The 18544-nt window shown below is 42.6% G+C and overlaps 1 protein-coding gene across 1 annotated transcript in view; it reads left to right on the top strand.

Moving 5' to 3' along the window:
- The window catches only part of ADCY8 (adenylate cyclase 8), a 216489-nt gene that overhangs the window by 89780 nt on the left and 108165 nt on the right, over nt 1–18544 (top strand). Inside the window, exon 5 of the mRNA XM_057735462.1 lies at nt 2402–2529. Within this exon, the coding sequence (XP_057591445.1) occupies nt 2402–2529 (128 nt within the window). The remainder of the gene's footprint in view (nt 1–2401; nt 2530–18544) is intronic.

Raw genomic sequence — 18544 nt, 5'->3', positions numbered from 1 at the left:
AGGCTGCCAACAGCCCCAGTCACAGCAGGCCACGCCCCAGAGACCATTTGCACGTGAAGAGTGGCTGACTGAAGTCACCAACCCCTGCCTCCAGCCTCCGTGTTCTCTGTTGCTGCATCAGGATAAGGGATTTTCTCTTTTGCAATCAAATGTTAGGAAGTTTTAACTTGTGGCCGTGCATGAGACATATATACAGAAATATGTGTGTATGTAAAAACTCACTACATTGCTGTAGTATACGTATATATAGCATATATATACAGTATATATATATATATATATATACAGCAATTGTGTGTGTGTATATACACATATAGATACAGCAATGTATTGTGTTTTTATCACATTGATTTCATTTAGTGCCAAGAACATCCCTTTAAGAATATGTCTTTTTACTTTTCTGGTGTTAAAAAATACCCTTTCTTTTATAAAGTGACAGGGATAGTTGGGTTGTTATTTTTGTTATTTTTCTTTGTTGAAGGACTTTTCATACTTCCTTGGCAAAACACAAACCTGAACCCTAGAGCAGTCCCTTGGGCCTTCTGTGTTTTTTTTAATAACTGTCCCACGGACTCCACAAATCTGGAAACTGCCGGGGCCAGTGGCTCAGGTCTCCCAAGTTCCATTCTGGCCGTAACCGTCTAGAGTGTCTTAGAAGAAACAAGTGAAGGTCTTGAGCTTCCCTTTTTGCTCTCTTGCAAAATTAGCTACATCGAAGCAGCCGATGGATAGGAACCGCACACTCCTAAAAATAACCGTGGAATGACCATGCATGCTATCAGCGTTCTGAAGATTGCATCTGTGCCCATTTGGGAAGGTTGGCAAGGCCCTGGAGATCTGATCCAGATAGGGAAACACAAGAGCCAGTTCTGACTCTCTTTTCCCTGTCTGATATTTGTTTTTTATTGGGAAAGTGATTTTAGTCATTACCCAAACATGATGTCCCAACCCCTGATGAGATTAGGAAACCAGCATGATGCTTTATAGCTTGGCAGCACCAGGGCATCCACTGTGCTGCTGGCATCTCAGGAGGCCCCTTTCTGTCTGCAACTCCCCTCCTCCTGCCCTTGGACTCTGGTCTCTCAAGGAGAGCCCCTCACCCACAAAGCCATAGACCCATGGGCTTCTAGGGCTTCAAATCTAAAAGACACCTCAGAGGTCATTCAGTACCAACCATCTACCCAAGGAGACCTAGAGGGAATCTGCCTGTGGTCACAGAGATGTGAAAGAACAAGGACAGGAGTCCAAGTCACCATCACCGTGATGGGTGACGTTAATTTAGTGCCCCATCTGCTGGACCCTATACTAAGCCTTCACATGCATCATCTTCCTTCATCTTTACAATCACACAGTGAGGTTCTATTCTTATCCCCATTTTATAGCTGAGATAACAGATGTTCACAGGTTAAGTAATTTACCTAAACACACACAGTGAAGGTGAGGTGGGCGTGGGAGGGTCTAGGATTTGATCTTCTGCAGTGGGACTCCTCAGCCAGTGCTCTTAGTCCCTATGCTATATGGCCCAAAGTCCTCTTTCCTCTAAAACCTGCAAAATCCAGCCTATTCCCATCCAATATGAAAGTATGCACCATTTCCCAGGTGCTTATTGCGCCTTGAAACTTTGTAGGAATCATGTCTTCAAGATTGCGAGTCCACCAAACAAATAGCTGTGTCCTGCTTCTCACTGGTGAAGTGTTGAGCATAAAAACTGTACCTACCTCAAGGCCCTTGTGAGGGTTCATTCTGTCTAAGATATAATAAGGGTTATCATTAATCATCTCTGTCAGGGACAGTGTTTGCTTTATGAAAGATGCTTAACGGCTGCTTTTATCAATGAACAAGCATATGAATCAATAAATGAATAAAAGTATGTATAAGACACAGCCCCTCTGCTTGAGGTGCCAATACCCTCATTGGGAAAGGACTTTATAGAGAGTTGAAATAGTTGGTATCCCTAAATGGTGTATACTTTTAAGTGCTTATTGTTGAGCCAACAGCTGATAAAAACTGTTAATTCAAGGGCATGTCCTGAGAAGAAATCCATCAGTGGGACCAGGGTACGCAGAGCAGCACTGAACACCCATGTGAATGCCCACTCTCCCCCAGACCCATCCACAAGGTGGATGTTAAGATCAGGAAGCTACTCCATGGCAGAGCTGGGACATGGCCTTGTATCTGTCAAGCTCAAAATCGGTGTTTTTCCATGATTCCATTCCACCACTGAACCCTTCAAACCCTCCCTCCCCACATTTCCTGGGAAGATAATAGCAGCACATTTCAAAAGTAGGAGCCCCCTATCTCAAGGTGCAGACCTCTTGAGCTGGCTCCCCTCTTTCCCAAGCCTTTCGGAAGCACTTACCTGTCTGCTCAGTCCTTCCCTCTCCTACCTTGTTCCTTTCAGGAGCATCACTGCCTTCGCATTAAAATCCTGGGAGACTGCTACTACTGCGTTTCGGGACTTCCTGAGCCCCGCCAGGACCACGCCCACTGCTGCGTTGAAATGGGCCTCAGCATGATCAAAACCATCAGGTAATTTGGGACCTTCTCCCTGATACCTGGGGCCTTCAATGTGCTTGATGGGAAAGACCAAAACCACCCCATCTATCCTTTTGTGGTCGATCATGTGTACGTTGAAAGGTGGAGCTCTTTGACTTATTTCATGAAGACTGTATGCCCGTTAGTTCTCCCATAGGAACCAATGACGCTGCTAGCTTCATTATGGTGTAGCTATTCCTCCCTTTCTATTATTTATGCAACACACTGGTATGACCAATGTCCTCGTGGGGGATGCAGCAGGGAACATGATGAGTGTGGTGCCTGCCTTCAGGGAGATCACAGTGCAGTGGGAGAGAGAAATGCATCGACAATTCCAGTATGTTGCAATACACTCTGAGATGAATCAAACCAGGGTGCTTGGGGGTGTAGAGAAGCAACAGTTAGCACAGTCTAGGGTGCTGGAGAAGACTTTCCAGAGTACAGACATCTAAACTGTTACCTGAAAAGTGAGACATTAGATCCTGGAGGTGGAATGGAGAGCTTGGAAAATAGATGGTCATGTGCAGAATTTGGGATGTGCTGTAGTGGCAGCTGGTGAAGACTGGGGTGGAAATGGTGGTGACAGGTAGACTGCACCCTGGGAGCATCCAGAACCTGCAGGGCCTTCTCAGCCATGTCAAGGGGTTGCATTTTATCCTAAGGCCAACAGGAATCATTGAGGGGCAACCAGGGGTGTCTTCATGGGTGTGTGACAAGTGCTTTTGGTTTTGGTCAGTGTATCTGACAAACAGAGACTTCATCCAAGGGGGATGAGTTATTAAGGTCAAGGACTTTGGAACTACACTGTTCATGGCTTTGGGACAGAAGCTTAGTATTGTCACAGCTCCCTTCAAGTTTCCAGAATGTTTGCAGATCCTCCAAGCATCACATCCTCAAGCACAGCAAAGGCAGTAAAGAGTGAATACATGGGCAGAAATCTCCATGGTTTATGCCTTCATCTTATAAGGGGAGATGAGCATTGTTGGAAACAGACCAGAAGACTCTCCTTGTGAACACACACCTTGGTTGTGTGATCTACCAGGTGTCCGTGTGATACCTGGCAGTGTCAGTCTGGATTCAAGGTCAGCAAGGACAACAACCCCTGCACCCCACCCTCTCCCCACACTCCCTTCACTCTAGGCTCAGCTTGCCTGCTGGTTCCCAAGACCAATCCAGGAATGGGCAGGAGGAACCTAAGGGGATGGAGGCTCCCTTTCTAGAGCCTGGCCACGGCCGACACAGTGAGCCCAACCCTTCTACTTGCTGACCGATCCCTGATTTGATTCAGGTTTCAGGCAGAGCTCTGTTGACATTTGGAAAGGCTGTGAAGTCCCCTAATTAAGAAGAGGGCACAGAAGCCCTTTTCCTAAATATAATCCTGTTCCATTGAAGTGACACTGGTAGTTTCAAGACTGAGTCTGAAATCATACACTGGGTGAGCAGATATCCCACCCAGGCGGGCCCTCAGCGTCCCGCCTCTGGAACCAACCCACGACCAGGGCCTGATCAAGACGGTGAGGTGCTTTGCCATGAGGTGTATGATGAAAATCCTACCATAACCATCTCTAAGACCAAGTAGGCAGGTAGAGAGAGACTAGAAATGTCCACCCTGCTGTTGCCCCCTCTTTTACAGAGATGCAGGCGTTTCCTCCAATAGGGACTGTGGAGAAAGGAGCCCACGACTTCCCACCCAGAGTTCCCTTTTGATCAGTCTTTGGTAAATGGAAAAGGCTGTAGGTGCTTCTTGCTGTTAATTTGGACACTTGGGAGTCTTGCCCTGAAAACTAAGATGAATTGTGATAATAGGGAGGCAGTAGGACCGACACCCAGAAGACCCAGTGTCTTGTAGCAGCTCTACAACACGTGAGGTGTGTGAACTCTACTCTGTCATGTGATCAGTAGGTCACTCAACAAACAATCTGTTGAGTTCTACCATGTGTCCGATACTGTGCTAAGCCCTGGAGATACAGTGGTGAACAGGCCACTCAGGGGTCCTCCTCTTGTCTATGGGCACCCATTAGAGACAACCCACTGGAGGGTTGTCCGCAAAATGAGGAAATTGGACTAGACTAGTTCTGAGTCCTCTGAAAGTCTGTGATTTATCAACCATGTCAAAATCAAGTTTGAGGAACAAAACTTTCCACTAACTTTCTTCCTTCCTTCCTTCCTTCCTTTAAATTTTTGTTAAGATATAATTGACAAAATTGTTTATATTAAGTGCACAATGTGTTACTTTGACATACTTACACATTTTTACATAATGACCACAACCAAGTTAATGAACACATCTGTCACCGCATATAGTTATTTTTTTTTAATGAGAATAGTTAAGACCTACTCTCAACAAAGTTCAAGAATACAATCAGTATTATTAACTATCGCCACCATGCTTACATTAGAACCTCATAACCTATTCATCTTATAATGAAAGTTTGTATCCTTTGGCCAACATTTCCCCTTTTCCCTACTCCACTCCTAGCCCTTGACAACCACCTTTCTACTCTGTTTCTATCAGTGCAACATTTATTTTAGATTCCGCATGTAAGTGATACTATAAAGTATTTGTCTCTATCTGGCTTATTTCACTGAGCATACTGTCCTCCACATTCACCCATATTGATGTAAATGGCAAGATTTCCTTCTTTTTTAAGGCTGAATAATATTCCTCTGTGTGTGTGGGAGGAGGGTGCGGGGTGTGGAAGAGAGAATATCTTCTTTCATTCACAGACTTCCCATACAAGTTTCCATCTTGACCTTAAGCAGAAGGTATGCTGCAGAGATGGCATTGCAGAAGAAATGAACACTGATTATCAAAACACTTTAAGATTCTTAGAACATTACCATTTATCTTTCCGCAGAGGACCTTATCCCTCCTGACCATTTTAACCAATTTAAGGTCTCCTTTCTGAAGTTTTGGAGTAGGACATTGAGATTTGGATGGGTTGAAGTGATTCAAGGACTTTCTCATGTTTAAGTTTATTAAGTGCTGCTTTTACTTGTTTAGAATAAGACAATTCAGGAGGATATTTTTTAACTACATGAGTCAGAGTCTATTAATACTCAAACAACTCCTTGATTATAATGTAGGTGACTTGAGGTCCAGCATGAATTCTTCCAGTTACCAACAAAGCATGGTGCAGAGGAATAAACAAGAGCTCTAGAATTAGGCAAGTGTTAGTTGCCATTGGCTCAGACTTCTGGAGTTTCTCAAGTATCACACTCTGAGGAAGGACCAGCAGACAATATCTGCACCTCAATGTGTGTAGCAGAGAATCCCAGTTACATCGCTTTACCAAAAAGTCAAAAATCTTAACCAACTACTGCTTACACAGAATGCAATTTTGCTGTCAGCCCCAAAGGCACTTGTTCCAACTGGAAAACTCCAAAGAAGCCATAAAGTCTGGACCCAAACACAACATCATGTTGGATACGTTGTGATACAATGTCAATAAACCGTTTATTGACTGGTGTCCCCAGGCTTGATGGCCACCCTGCGTATCTGTCCTCAGAGATGGATCCTCATTGAGGTATGGGCCCCACCTTGTCAGGGTTTCTCCTTGTCCTCCTTTCCGGCATTTCCTCAAAGAGTCAGAATCCCTACACCAGTTCCTAGAGCACAGCCTGGCAGTGAGAGGCTGGTGCTCTGATGGTGAGACGGCGTCTGGACCCCAGCAGCTTCAGTAGTCTCCTTGTTTGTAATGCTTGCACAAATGGAAAACCAACACTCCAGATGACCCTGGACCCTTATTCACTGATCACTCCAAGTACGTGAGAGAGATTCTCCTTCAGTCACAGACAAGCGGGGGCAGAGCGCCAGAATCAGGAAAGGCTGGGACTGGCTGCTACTGCTTAGAGCATCAGAAGGTTTCACGAGGGAGCGAGTCAAGACAGTCAGAAGTACAAGCATAAGGGAATATTCTTCCCTGTCTAGGTATCTCCACCTAGAGATCCAAAGATATTTTTTTCCTAAAAACAAAGGCATGAAGAAGGTTATCCTAGTTGTTAAGAATGGCAGAAGCCGTGTGTGTGTGTGTGTGTGTGTGTGTGTGTGCACGCTTGTGTATACGTATTATATGTATGTACATGTGTGCTGTGTGTGTATCTGTGGTGTGTATGTGTGTACGTGTGTGTGTCTGTGCATGTGTTTGTGTAAGATGTGGATATGCATGAGTAAATGTGCACCTATGTGTCTATACATGTGTGTGCATGTGTATGTTTGTGCATATATATGTGTGTGTGTGTTAAGGATTTGAAGCAGGCCTTGGTGATCACTGTAATTCTAAATTCAGTTGATGGGGTTTGTGCACAGATAGTTGGTGACCTTGTAAGACATCCTGGGGCTTCATCCCTCAGGCAATGGGAAGTCTCTGACACTTGAAGTGGGGAAGTGTCATGTTCTGATTTGGGCTTGAGGAGGGTAACCATGGAGATGGATGACTCTCTCTCCAGTTGACTCCAGATGAGACAAAGCAGAGGCCAAGGGGAAGCAAACTGGCTGGGAGATATTTTTGTAACAGTCCAGAAAAGAGAAGTAAGGACCTGAAATAGAGAAGCAGCTGTGAAATAGGAAAGGGTCATAATCCTCCAAAGCTGAGACCCCAAGAGTCCCCCAAGACACCATAGGTGACATAGAAGTTTAAATTAAATCAAATATTCATCATGATAGTAAACTTACCTTATTAAATGGTAATACTGTAAGTATTTTGGACAGAGTTCCACTTTATTAAAGATAGAGTTTGTTGCTGGATGTGATTGCAACGGTGGTTCCCTGAAAGAGTGACTACAGCACCATGAGTTGACTTCTAGGGAATGTACTCAGTGACCTTGACCCGCAGTCATCAGACACAATCTGGTTCCTGATTCTTCCCAGTATTAGGTGTGTGACTGTGGACAAGTGCCTGCATGGCCTCCTCTGTGAAATAGGAATCATAAGATCCCAATTCAGAGTGTTCTTTTGAAAATGTAAGTAGGTAGTATGCATGTTATTCCCCCAGAAACATTTTTTTAATAGAATCTTGCAATTAGGGAGTCGAGTTTGGACACGAAAACTTAACTCAGTTAAGTTACAGAAACCTATTCGTTTCTTAGGGCTTCTATTCTAGTACAATAATAATAATAACAACAGCTAGGGTTTAATAAACACTTACTACATGCCATGAACAGAGATGTGTCTTACATGCATTAGATCATTTAGTCTTTATAACAATCCTGGGAGCTAGGCAGGGGTGGAGAGCAAAATATTGAATAACTAGTATGGCCAAAGCCCAGACTCTTCAGAATAGGCCAGGGAAGTCAACCAGAATGGATGCTAGCCATAAACAACCAGTGTGGCTATATGGTTACATCCTGACTAAGCTCTGGAATCAGGCTCCTGCTTTACCAGTGAGGAAACTGGAGCTTCGTGAGTTTCTGTAATTGTCCAAAATCACATAGCTAGTCAGCGGTAGAACAAGGGCACCAATCCAGAACCATCTGACCCCAAAGCCATTGGTCTTAACCATTACAGCATCCAACCTCCCAGCTCCAGATTTCTGCAATTGTTTCTGATGCCTGAAACCTGCAGTTGATACCCAAAGTCTCACATACGTCCTTAATAAATTAGCAGAACTGACGTTGAGAAGGGAAAAAAGTCAGTAAACCTCTGACAATGACAAGATCATAAGCCTTAATCAAGCCTCTTAGTAAATTTATTCCACCAAAAGAAGATTACTTGACTTTAGAAGCACGATATTAGCTAGATGAATGGCAAAAAAAAAAGTGATTGAATGTAACTTTATTTCTAATAAAGCATTTAATGGCATCTCATGGATGTCTGTTCATAAAATTAAATTAATTAAAATAGACTTAGATAGTAGTTCCATTAAGTAGATTGAAAAGTGGCTCCAGGTGGCTCCTCTTCACATGCCCTGGCTCTATTTTGGGGCGATTTGATAGCTGAGGAGACACTAGAGCTGATGGTGGGCTGTGTTATATGCAATATCTTTATTAATGATCTCCAAAGGCTCCCTTGATGAATCTTAATGAAAATTGCAGAGCCTGGTCTTTTCAGCAGGGTTGCTAAAAAGGCATGGAATGACACCAGAATATCAAGCAGGAACTGGCTTGTCCCCAATGGTTAATTGGAGCAAAGGTCTTAATCCTTGTGGCTGTGTTGCCCTGCCAAGCAACATGGCAGGACAAGGAAGGAAAAACAGGCGTTATTTTGTTTCCTTCACTGGAGGCAAGAGTGCCCAAGCCCCCTGCATGCGTCTCGGCTTCTGTTCCGCCTCCTTTCTCCCTCTTGTAGCTCTGTTTTGCTCTTTCTCTACCTCTCTCCTTTGCTTCCTTGTCTCTCCCTCCCTCTCTCTCTCTTTCATCCCTCCCCAAACTCCTTTCTCACGTTGCTCAGAAAAATCATTGACTATAGCATCCATAAGACTGCAGTTCTCTTTATGTTTTATTTTTATTTTTTAATATTTACTTATTTGGCTGTGTTGGGTCTTAGCTGCGGCATGCAGGATCTCCGTTGCAAAATACAGGATCTTTGTTGTGATATGTGGAATCTTTAGTTGCAGCATGAGAATTTGTGGCACGTGGGATCTAGTTCCCTGACCAGGGATCGAACCTGGGCCCCCTGCGTTGGGAGCATGGAGTCTTAGCCACTGGACCACCAGGGACGTCCCTGCAGTTTTCTTTAAAATGCAGCAGTTAGAGCTGTCTTTAATACATGAAAAAGGATTCTTTTTGCAAAATTATTTATAATGGTGAAGATTGAATCTATCTGGTAACAATGGTTGATAAACCTAATGTTGATTAAATGCTTACCATGTGCCAAACACTATGCTAAATAACCTTCCTGACTCACCTCACCTAATACTGACCACAGCCCTGTGAGGAAACTACTATTACTTTCCCCGATTGTCAGAGGAGGAACCTGAAACTCGGACACGATAAATAACTTCTGGCCATGGAATAAATAACTTACAGGACACGCAGCCTGTAAGCAGCAGGGCAAAGACCCTGAGGCACACTCCTCTGAATCCCTAAATGTCCAAAGACAGGGAAATCGTTAGATAAATTTCTGCATATTACAAAATAGGGAAACGGGTAACTATTAAGTACCATGGTTTACATTAATATTCAATGGCCTAAGAAAATGCTTGTGAGTTTAAAGAAGTACGCATTGTAGAGTACAAACACACGCACACACACACACCATTTAGGGCAACCTTAGTTTTTTTTGGGGGGGTTGGGGTTCTTCCATTTATTTATTTATTTATTGGCTGCATTGGGTCTTCATTGCTGCGCATGGGCTTCCTCTAGTTGCGGCGAGCGGGGGCTACTCTTCGTTGTGGTGCGTGGGCTTCTCATTGCGGTGGCTTCTCTTGCTGGGGAGCACGGGCTCTAGGCGCACAGGCTTCAGTAGTTATGGCACATGGGTGCAATAGTTGTGGCTCATGGCCTCTAGAGCACAGGCTCAGTAGTTGGGGCGCACAGCTTAGTTGCTCGGCGGCATGTGGGATCTTCCTGGACCAGGGCTCGAACCCGTGCCCCCTGCATTGACAGACAAATTCTTAACCACTTTACCACCAGGGAAGTCCCAACCTCAGTTTTTTAAAAATCTATTTTTACAGAGAGAGAAAGACATAGAGCTCAGTATGGAAAACAGGTGGCTCGATCATTTCTCTTGCTTTTCTGTCTTGCGGTCCACACTGTTTTTGAACAGGAATCCTGCTCCGGCTCTTCCCATGACCTTTCCACCAAAAGCAGGAGGGGAATGCTGAAAGGAGTGCAAACAGCAGCAAGGTATCCAAAGAGCTCTCAGCTTGCAGTCTGGCTCTGTGAGGGCCGATCAGGGCCAGTTATTCCCTGACGTTGAGCGAGTGACTGAACCTCTCTCTGCTCCAGCCTCCTTAGCTGTAAAATGGGGGGAAACCATCCTAATCCAAGCTCCATAAATACAGGAGCTGATTTTCTGATTTGTCTTTTTGGTTCCCTGCTTATATCTGCAGGAGACCTCAAGAGATGCTTGTTGAATAAATGAACAAACGAGATAAATGGACCATATATGTAGCGTAGGGTGGTTGCGAGAATGAAATGAGATCTCTTATGAAGATAAAAGGCCAACACAGAAGCGATAGCAGATACATCTTCACTCTCTTGAAGCCTCAGTTCTCTCACCTGTAAAATGGAATTTTAAAACGCTGATAGGTGTCCACCTATCAGAACTGTTGTGGGCATCAAGATGAAGTCCTTTGTGAAATTGCGACTTCCATGCTAGGATAAGACGTGGTGGCTTTCCAACTTTTTAGAAGCAGATAGACCCCAGGTTTTGTGAGGCAGGCTGAGTCTGAAGTCCAGTGAAGGCTATAGAGTGGATCACAGTCAAAGGCAAAGTCAGGCTCCATGGTCACCGTGCTCGTAGCCCCACCCCTCCAGTGAGTGACCCCTGAGGTACCCTCAGTGAACTCTGGGGTCCACAGAAGCGAGCTTGGTATAAGTCTGCTGACTTTCAGAATTAATTGGTAGAGACCGTATCATCCATCTATTGGACGGAGCCAGATCAGACCCCAGTAGTCCATGTACTCCTTTTCCCATGACTCCTTTTTCAAAATAAACCATGCAGGGTGGTAGAAATGGACCACTGGGTTCAGGTTCACACACCTGGGGTGAAATTCCATCTATTTCACCTCTATATGTGTGACCTAAAGAAAGGAGCTTCTTGGAATTGTTTCCTCATTTGTAAAATGGTGCTGGTAATGGGACACAGGGTTATTGTAAAGATAAGACTTATCACTTGCACAGAATACCCTGCACAGTGACCACATTGACCTCCATAAGCAACTCCCTTGCTTTTCTTTTTTTTTCCAGAACATTCAAGGGCACTCTTTCATTCAGGGAGCTAAGGACCAATCTCTCAGTTCTTACTATATTGTAAATTAGTTAATCCTTTTTGAACCAATATATGTGTAGGAAGTACCCACTTGGTATATGAAATGGGTTGGTTGAAGCTATTTTGATGTAAATAGAGCAAATGCAGGCACAATTTCAACAGGAAAGGGTAGCGTGATCAATTCATAATTTTTTTGGTCTGATTCAACCTGTATAATTTTTGTATAATTACAAAATTTTTTACTTTTGATAATTACTAACAGAAATTAGTAGTAGCTTCTATTTTTGAGCGTTCAAATTGCATCAGGTTAAGTGCTTTATATACATGATTTTATAAACTATCCTAACAACTCTGGAAAACTCTAGTTCTCTTTCCCATTGCATCTAAGAAAACTGGGACTCAGAGACTAATGCAACCTAGCGTGAGGGAGGCCCACAGCTAGTAAGCTGAGAAACCCAACTTCACACCCAGGCCTGCTTTAATGCAGACACTGTGCCCCTTGGTGGTTTTGAGAGTGAATTGCTTTGAGAAGCCCGTATCATTTGCATTTTACAGAGAGGAATTTGCTCCCTTTGCTCCAGTTTCCACAGCCAGCAAGGGGTAGAAGCAGCATTAGAACTCTAGTCTCTGCCCCCAAAACTGAGCAGTTGGATGTTTTTCACCTATAGTACCAATCTGCTACTCTGTTGAAGTTTGTCTCTTTTTTTTTTTAATCTTTTGGCCCTGAGGCATGTGGGAGGATCTTAGTTCCTGGAGCAGGGATTGAACCTACACGCCCTGCATTGGAAGCGCCAAGCCTTAACCACTGGACCACCAGGGAAGCCCCAGAAGTTTGTGTCTTTACTCATCCATTTATGTAAGAGTGGAGAAAGTCTAATCTATAGATCAATGAGGGCTACTAGATTATGCTTCTTGTCATTCCTCCCACACCGTCCATAGATTGATTAATTGGCTTAAAAAAGAACCACTTGAAGCATTTCAATTGAAAGGACATTTCTAAGGTTCTTCATCTATTACCATATATCAAGCACTCATCTTTAACAGTTCAATTAAATGAAATAACACCTTCACTCTTTCGCTGGTTAACTGTGGCTTTGTTGGTCGCCAGCTTGATCTAGAGCTACAAAAAACAATAACTATTAAGTGGAGTCTTTATTTAAAAGAAATCTTAGATAGAAGCCCTCCACGAAGACAGATGAGAGCAAAGCTGCTTTAATTGAAAGGGGAAGATATAAGGGGTCTCCCAACTCCCCAACTGGCAGAGCCAAAGGCACCTCCGTGGTTCCCCGAGACACTTAGAAACATCTTGAGACAACAAAGGGCTATAGAGCGAAAAAGGCTTTGAGCTTTGTCCGTTAGTTTAATAAATACTGCTGAGCACTGTGTGCTAAGCGCTGTGCTAAGTGTGGGTATGTGGAAATGAAAGATGGTACCTCTGTTCTCCAGAAGCTCACAGTCTGTGGAGAAGAAAGAGAAGGAGCCGATGTTTATAAGGTGAGGGGTCTATAGGCATTTTTTTCTTTATTTGCTACTGCTGCTGCACAGCGATGCATCCGTGGGGCTCTACTTTGGAAAAACTGAGCAGAACTTGTAACTCAGAGCAGAATTCCCTCCATCTTAGCTTCAAAAATGCTCAGAGGCCCCTCCCCACTCAAGAACTGACCTCGAAACACATGGCGTGTATTTGTGGTTCTGTGCACCCGCTGGGTAGCCTTTCCAAAGAGGATCGCTGTCTGTAAATTATTCATTACTTCTCCATAATTTCATCCTTATCTTTTATTAAGTCAAATACCAGACACAATAAAAAGAAAGAAAAAAAAACAGTGCAATGAAAAAGTTTGTCTTCTTATGATTTTTGTTTTATAGAAGAAAATAAAAAATCTAAATGTCTTTTCATTAAGATGTTCCAGTGCTTTCCCTGTATAATGTTAATTGCCTAATGGCATTAGCACGGTGTGCTGTTTAATAGACTCTCACAATTAGTTGGTAAAGCGCTTTAACATTCATTATCTCCTTTGGGGCTCACAAAGGCTCTGTAAGTGAAACAATCAGCTAGAGCTTTATTCTACAACCAATGAAACTCTGGGTCAGGTTAAGCTATTTGCCCAGAATCACACACCACATACAGTATCTATGTTTCACAGAGTATGAGGTTTACAAAGCAGCAGCCCCAGTTTTGTCTTAGAATCCTGCTTACCAGCTATGTGGCCACAAGAAAATCCTTTTACTTTTGTGCTGTTCCTTCATATGTGGTAAGCAACCCAGTAGTCCCTAGTACGTGCCACACATTATCCTCAAATCTCTACCTAAGTAACGTGCCTAAGGTCACGCAGCTAGTAAGTGGCAGAGAAGATATAAATTCAGGTACTCTGGCACTAGAGTCCATACTACCCCCTCTACTATAGTGATGCTCATATAATGAGAAGGATGTAGATTGGGAATGATGATTGTACCTGTCAGGATAGTCCTGGTTATGTTGAAGTAACAAACATCCCCCCAAATCTCAGTGGCTTAAAACAGCAAAGATTCACTTTTCACTCACATTTCCTGCCCATTATGAGATGGTTGAGGGAACGGCAGGGTACCACTATACTTAATCCTCACTCAAGAACCCTGGTTAAGGAGGCTTCATCACCAAATGTCCTTGACTGATGGTGGACACAGGAGAAAAAGAAAAAGAAAAGGAGTGTGGTTGATCAAGCTTTTAAAACTTCTGCCCAGAAATGACCCTTATCACTTCTGCTCACATTTTATTGGCTAAAAATAACATGAAATATACAGGAAAGTACAATTCTAATATGTGCTTGGATACTGTTGTGTAAGACGTGGTGGACAGCACAGATGACCTGCCTCATAGAAACTTATTGAGAAAGCATCAGAAACTGAAATGCTTTTTTTAAGTGCTAGATGCTATTTCTCCTTTTGCTTTATTGAATTTTTCAAATGACCTCTACTGTTTTCATTATCAGTGGACAAAGGTATATTTATAAAAACTCTATATGCATACAAGGTTTTGTTTGTTTTTTTGTTTACGTCTTCCTCCTTCTCCTCTTCCTTTTTTAAAAAAAATTCTCATCTTATATAGGAGTATAGTTAATTAACAATGTTGTGTTAATGTCAGGTGTACATCAAAGTGATTCAGTTATACAAACACACATATCTATTCTTTTTAAGATTCTTTTTCCATAGAGGTTATTGCAGAGAATTAAGTAGAGGTCCCTGTGCTATACAGTAGGTCCTTGTTGGTTATCTATTTTAAATATAGTAGTGTGTATATGTCAGTCCCAAACTCCCATACAGGGTTTTTTTTAATATATATATAAATTTATTTGTTTATTTATTTATTTATTTGTTTAGTTATTTATAGCTGCATTGGGTCTTCATTGCTGCACGCAGGCTTTCTCTAGTTGGGGAGAGCGGGGGCTAGTCTTCATTGTGGTGTGTGGACTCCTCATTGCAGTGGCTTCTCTTGTTGGGGAGCACAGGCTTTAGGCACGTGGGCTTCAGTAGTTGCAGCACATGTGCTCCATAGTTGTGGCTCACAGGCTCCAGAGCACAGGCTCAATAGTTGTAGCACAAGGGCTTAGTTGCTCCATGGCATGTGGGATCTTCCTGGAGCAGGGCTCAAACCCGTGTCCCCTGCATTGGCAGGTGGATACTTAACCACTGCGCCACTTAGGAAGTCCCTCCCATACAGTTTTTAACTTAAAATTTAAAGTTAAAATAATGGCCCAGAAACTAGAATCCTCCCCAGGGACAAGAACTGTCTCACCCTTTAGCTACAAGCATTCTTTCGAATGTCTGTGGCTGCCTTCCTAATATCTAATTTATTTCAACATTTCTATATTCTCAACCCACTTCCACGTCATTGTTTAAATAAGTGTATTATCTTATAACTCGTTAAGAAAAGAGAATACAAAGATTCAGTTTGTACGTGGAATGATTCATCTATTCTTTTTAAAAAAGCCGAACTCTATGTGAGGCATGACACTCCAGGCTGTGAGAGATATGGGGATTACTCAGTCAGGAATAGTGCCATCAAGGAGTTTATACTCAGAGATGTGGGAACATGAATAGTGAGTATGGACGTCCATCCACTCACCCATCCGTTCTTCCATTCGATAAACATTGACTGAGTGCTGGACATGTTCCAAACACAGTACCATGTTAAGAGGGGTCGGTGGCACTGAGCCATGCAAAGTCTGTACCATCGATTAGTTTAGAAGCCAGAAGAGGAGAGAGATGATTACAGTACAGCGTCCCAATTATTGCTCCCATGGGATGCAATAGGGACACTGGGAAAAGCACATACTGCAGACTTTAGCTGAAGGAGGGGATGGACATGCCAGGCTGAGGGAGCATCCTGAGCCCAGGGTTCAGGCTGTGACTTGTAGTTTGGATGGCTGGAGTCCAATGTGTGCATGAGAAATGAGGCTAATTATGTAGGCACAGAGCAGATCATGAAGGATTTTATGTGCCAGGTGAGGAAGTTTCCATTTTCTCTTACGGGCCAGTGGTTTCTGAATATTTTGATCCCTCATGTTTATAAAAAATGATTATAATAATTTATAAATTATATTTTCTATCATTATATTCATACATTAAAACATATACTATAAAACATACATGAAATATGGATTGTAAAGGGTAATGATGAAATAAAATATACTTTTAATTATTTTAAATTTAATTACAGTGCAAAAATCTCTCTGCTCTCACCATTTTGTAGTGAGAGCCGTGGGTTTGAACGTAACTGGTTTTTTTTAGTCTTAATAGTTTATGATGCAGAAATGCAAAGGTTGGGTTTCAAATTCAGTCTATTTATAGAAATAGATATAGATCTGGCTCTAACGACCATCAGAGATAAATATATGTCTTATAAAGACAAGCAGACCCTGGGAGAGCACATGCACCCTTGGCTGTGTTTTCTAAGTCATTTATGCCAAAGTTTTACACATCCTGTCATACATTTTCTTCTTCGCTGATGTCTATGAGTTTGCTCATACAAACTCATTAGAGGGCAATAGATTTTTTATATTTTTTAACAAATGGGTCCAAACTCTACCAGAACCCTTCATTCGGAAAATTTTAAAATCGATTACTGTATGGGGGGCAAAATTTGCCACTGTAAAATGTTTCTCTTGGGCATGAAGATTATTTTAGGCTGGCGGTTTTTTAAGAAACAGAAGGCTCAGGAAGAGCTTTTACCTCCTCCCCCTTAACTGCCTAAAAGAACTTAGATTGGCCCTATTCCAGGAAGAGAGATATCCCCAGAGCTACTACAAAGAACGTGAGCTAAATGTGATAAACTGGGGAAAAGTTGGCAAGGAAGCCTATATGATCAAACTCCTCTCTGTGTCCCATTGTCTCTGCAAAGCATGGCAAATGTTTGTTTACCAAACTTTTCTTTCCCATCTTCGCGTAAATTGCTTTCCTCCCCTTTGAAATCCCAAGCCCCTCTCCCCTTCCCCTTCTCTTAGCACAGAAGCCTCCATTCCCTAACTTTTCCTGGGGTCTCATTTTTCTTAGAAGGTCTTTCTTCTATGTACATAATTAAATTTGATTTTCTCCTGTTAATCTGTCTCATGTCAATTTAATTCTTAGACCAATCAGAAGAACCTAGAAGGGGAGAGGAAAATTTTTCCTCCCTGGCATTAGTAAATATGCTTTTTCGTTTTTGTTTTGTTTTGTTTTGTTTTTGGCTGTGCCACGCAGCTTGCAGGATCTTAGTTCCCTGACCAACGTCTGAACCCCGGCAGCAGCAGTGAGAGCGCCAAGTCCTAACCACTGGACCACCAGGGAATTCCCTCTCTGAGAATTTTGATAGTTGACATAACTTAGGTTTGACAACCAAGTTCCTGAAGAGATGGTGACATTTCCAAACTTCCATTTTCAAAATTCTCTCTTCAGAACATGAATTTCTTAGGAAAAGCAGTTACTTTCTCACTGCTTCTTAAACCATCCTCTTTAGTTTGGATAAACAAATTAAGCAAGTTTGTTTTTTCCCCAGATATTTGCTACAGGGGGTATTAATGACAACCCATTATCACAGAAAAGTCAGAGAGTTTGGAACACTTGCTTTCATGTCAAAGAAAAAGAGATAAATCATCTTTTTTTATACTTATTTTTTATTGAGGTATAGCTGATTTACAATATTATATTAGTTTCATGAGGATTAAGTATTTTTGTAGATTATACTCCATTAAAAGTTATTACAAGATAATGGCTATGGGACTTCCCTGGTGACGCAGTGGTTAACACTCTGAGCTCCCAATGCAGGGGGCCCAGGTTCGATCCCTGGTCAGGGAACTAGATCCCACATGCACGTTGCAGCCAAGAGTTCAAATGCCACAACTAAGAAAACTGCATGCCTCAACTAAGGACCCGGTTAGCTGCAATTAAGGAGCCCACCTGCCTCAACTAAGACCCAGCACAAACAAATAAATGTATAAAAAGATAATGGCTATAATTCCCTGTGCTATACAATGCATCCTTGTTGCTTATCTGTTTTGTCCATAGTAGTTAAATTAAAAAGCTATGTTGATCATATAAGCTGGCTTAAAGACAAATCATCTTTAAATCTGACAACTGCTTTCAGCATTTTGAAGTAAAATAACCATTGGATTTCTATGTGGCAATGAAAATTTTTCTAGTTCTATTTCAAAATATTATATTCTACCATTTGAATTTCTACCTAAATGACCTCCTTTAACTCTTAAACTAAAATGGTGTGAAATACTCTGAAAATGGAGAAGGGATGGCTGTGCCCAGAGGCAACCCTTGATGGTAGAAATTATCCTCTCAAGACATTCCCTCCATGCTTACAGGCAGAGGACTGTCTGACACAGATCCTATAAAGTCGCTGAGGTCAACCCATATATCAAATTTTGGTAAAGATCAAAAACAAAAGCTATGGAAGGAAGTCATATCATTGTCTTCCTGCACCCCAACCACTGACCCAGCTCAGCCCTAGGATGTGAGCACACGACTCCCCGGAGACCATTGCTCTAACGAGTTAGGAGGTCAGGAAAGAGTTTTAGGTGAGGGAGTGATGGAGTGACAAGGTCACTTTTGCATTGTGATAGTCATGTAGAACATGAGCTGGAAGTCTGTCAGGCTGAGGCAGGGACCCCAGAC

Source organism: Hippopotamus amphibius, chromosome 5, assembly GCF_030028045.1.
Source record: "Hippopotamus amphibius kiboko isolate mHipAmp2 chromosome 5, mHipAmp2.hap2, whole genome shotgun sequence".
NCBI classification, from domain to species: domain Eukaryota; kingdom Metazoa; phylum Chordata; class Mammalia; order Artiodactyla; family Hippopotamidae; genus Hippopotamus; species Hippopotamus amphibius.
Note: the sequence above shows the minus strand (reverse complement) of the source record. Positions and strands in the feature narration are given on the sequence as shown.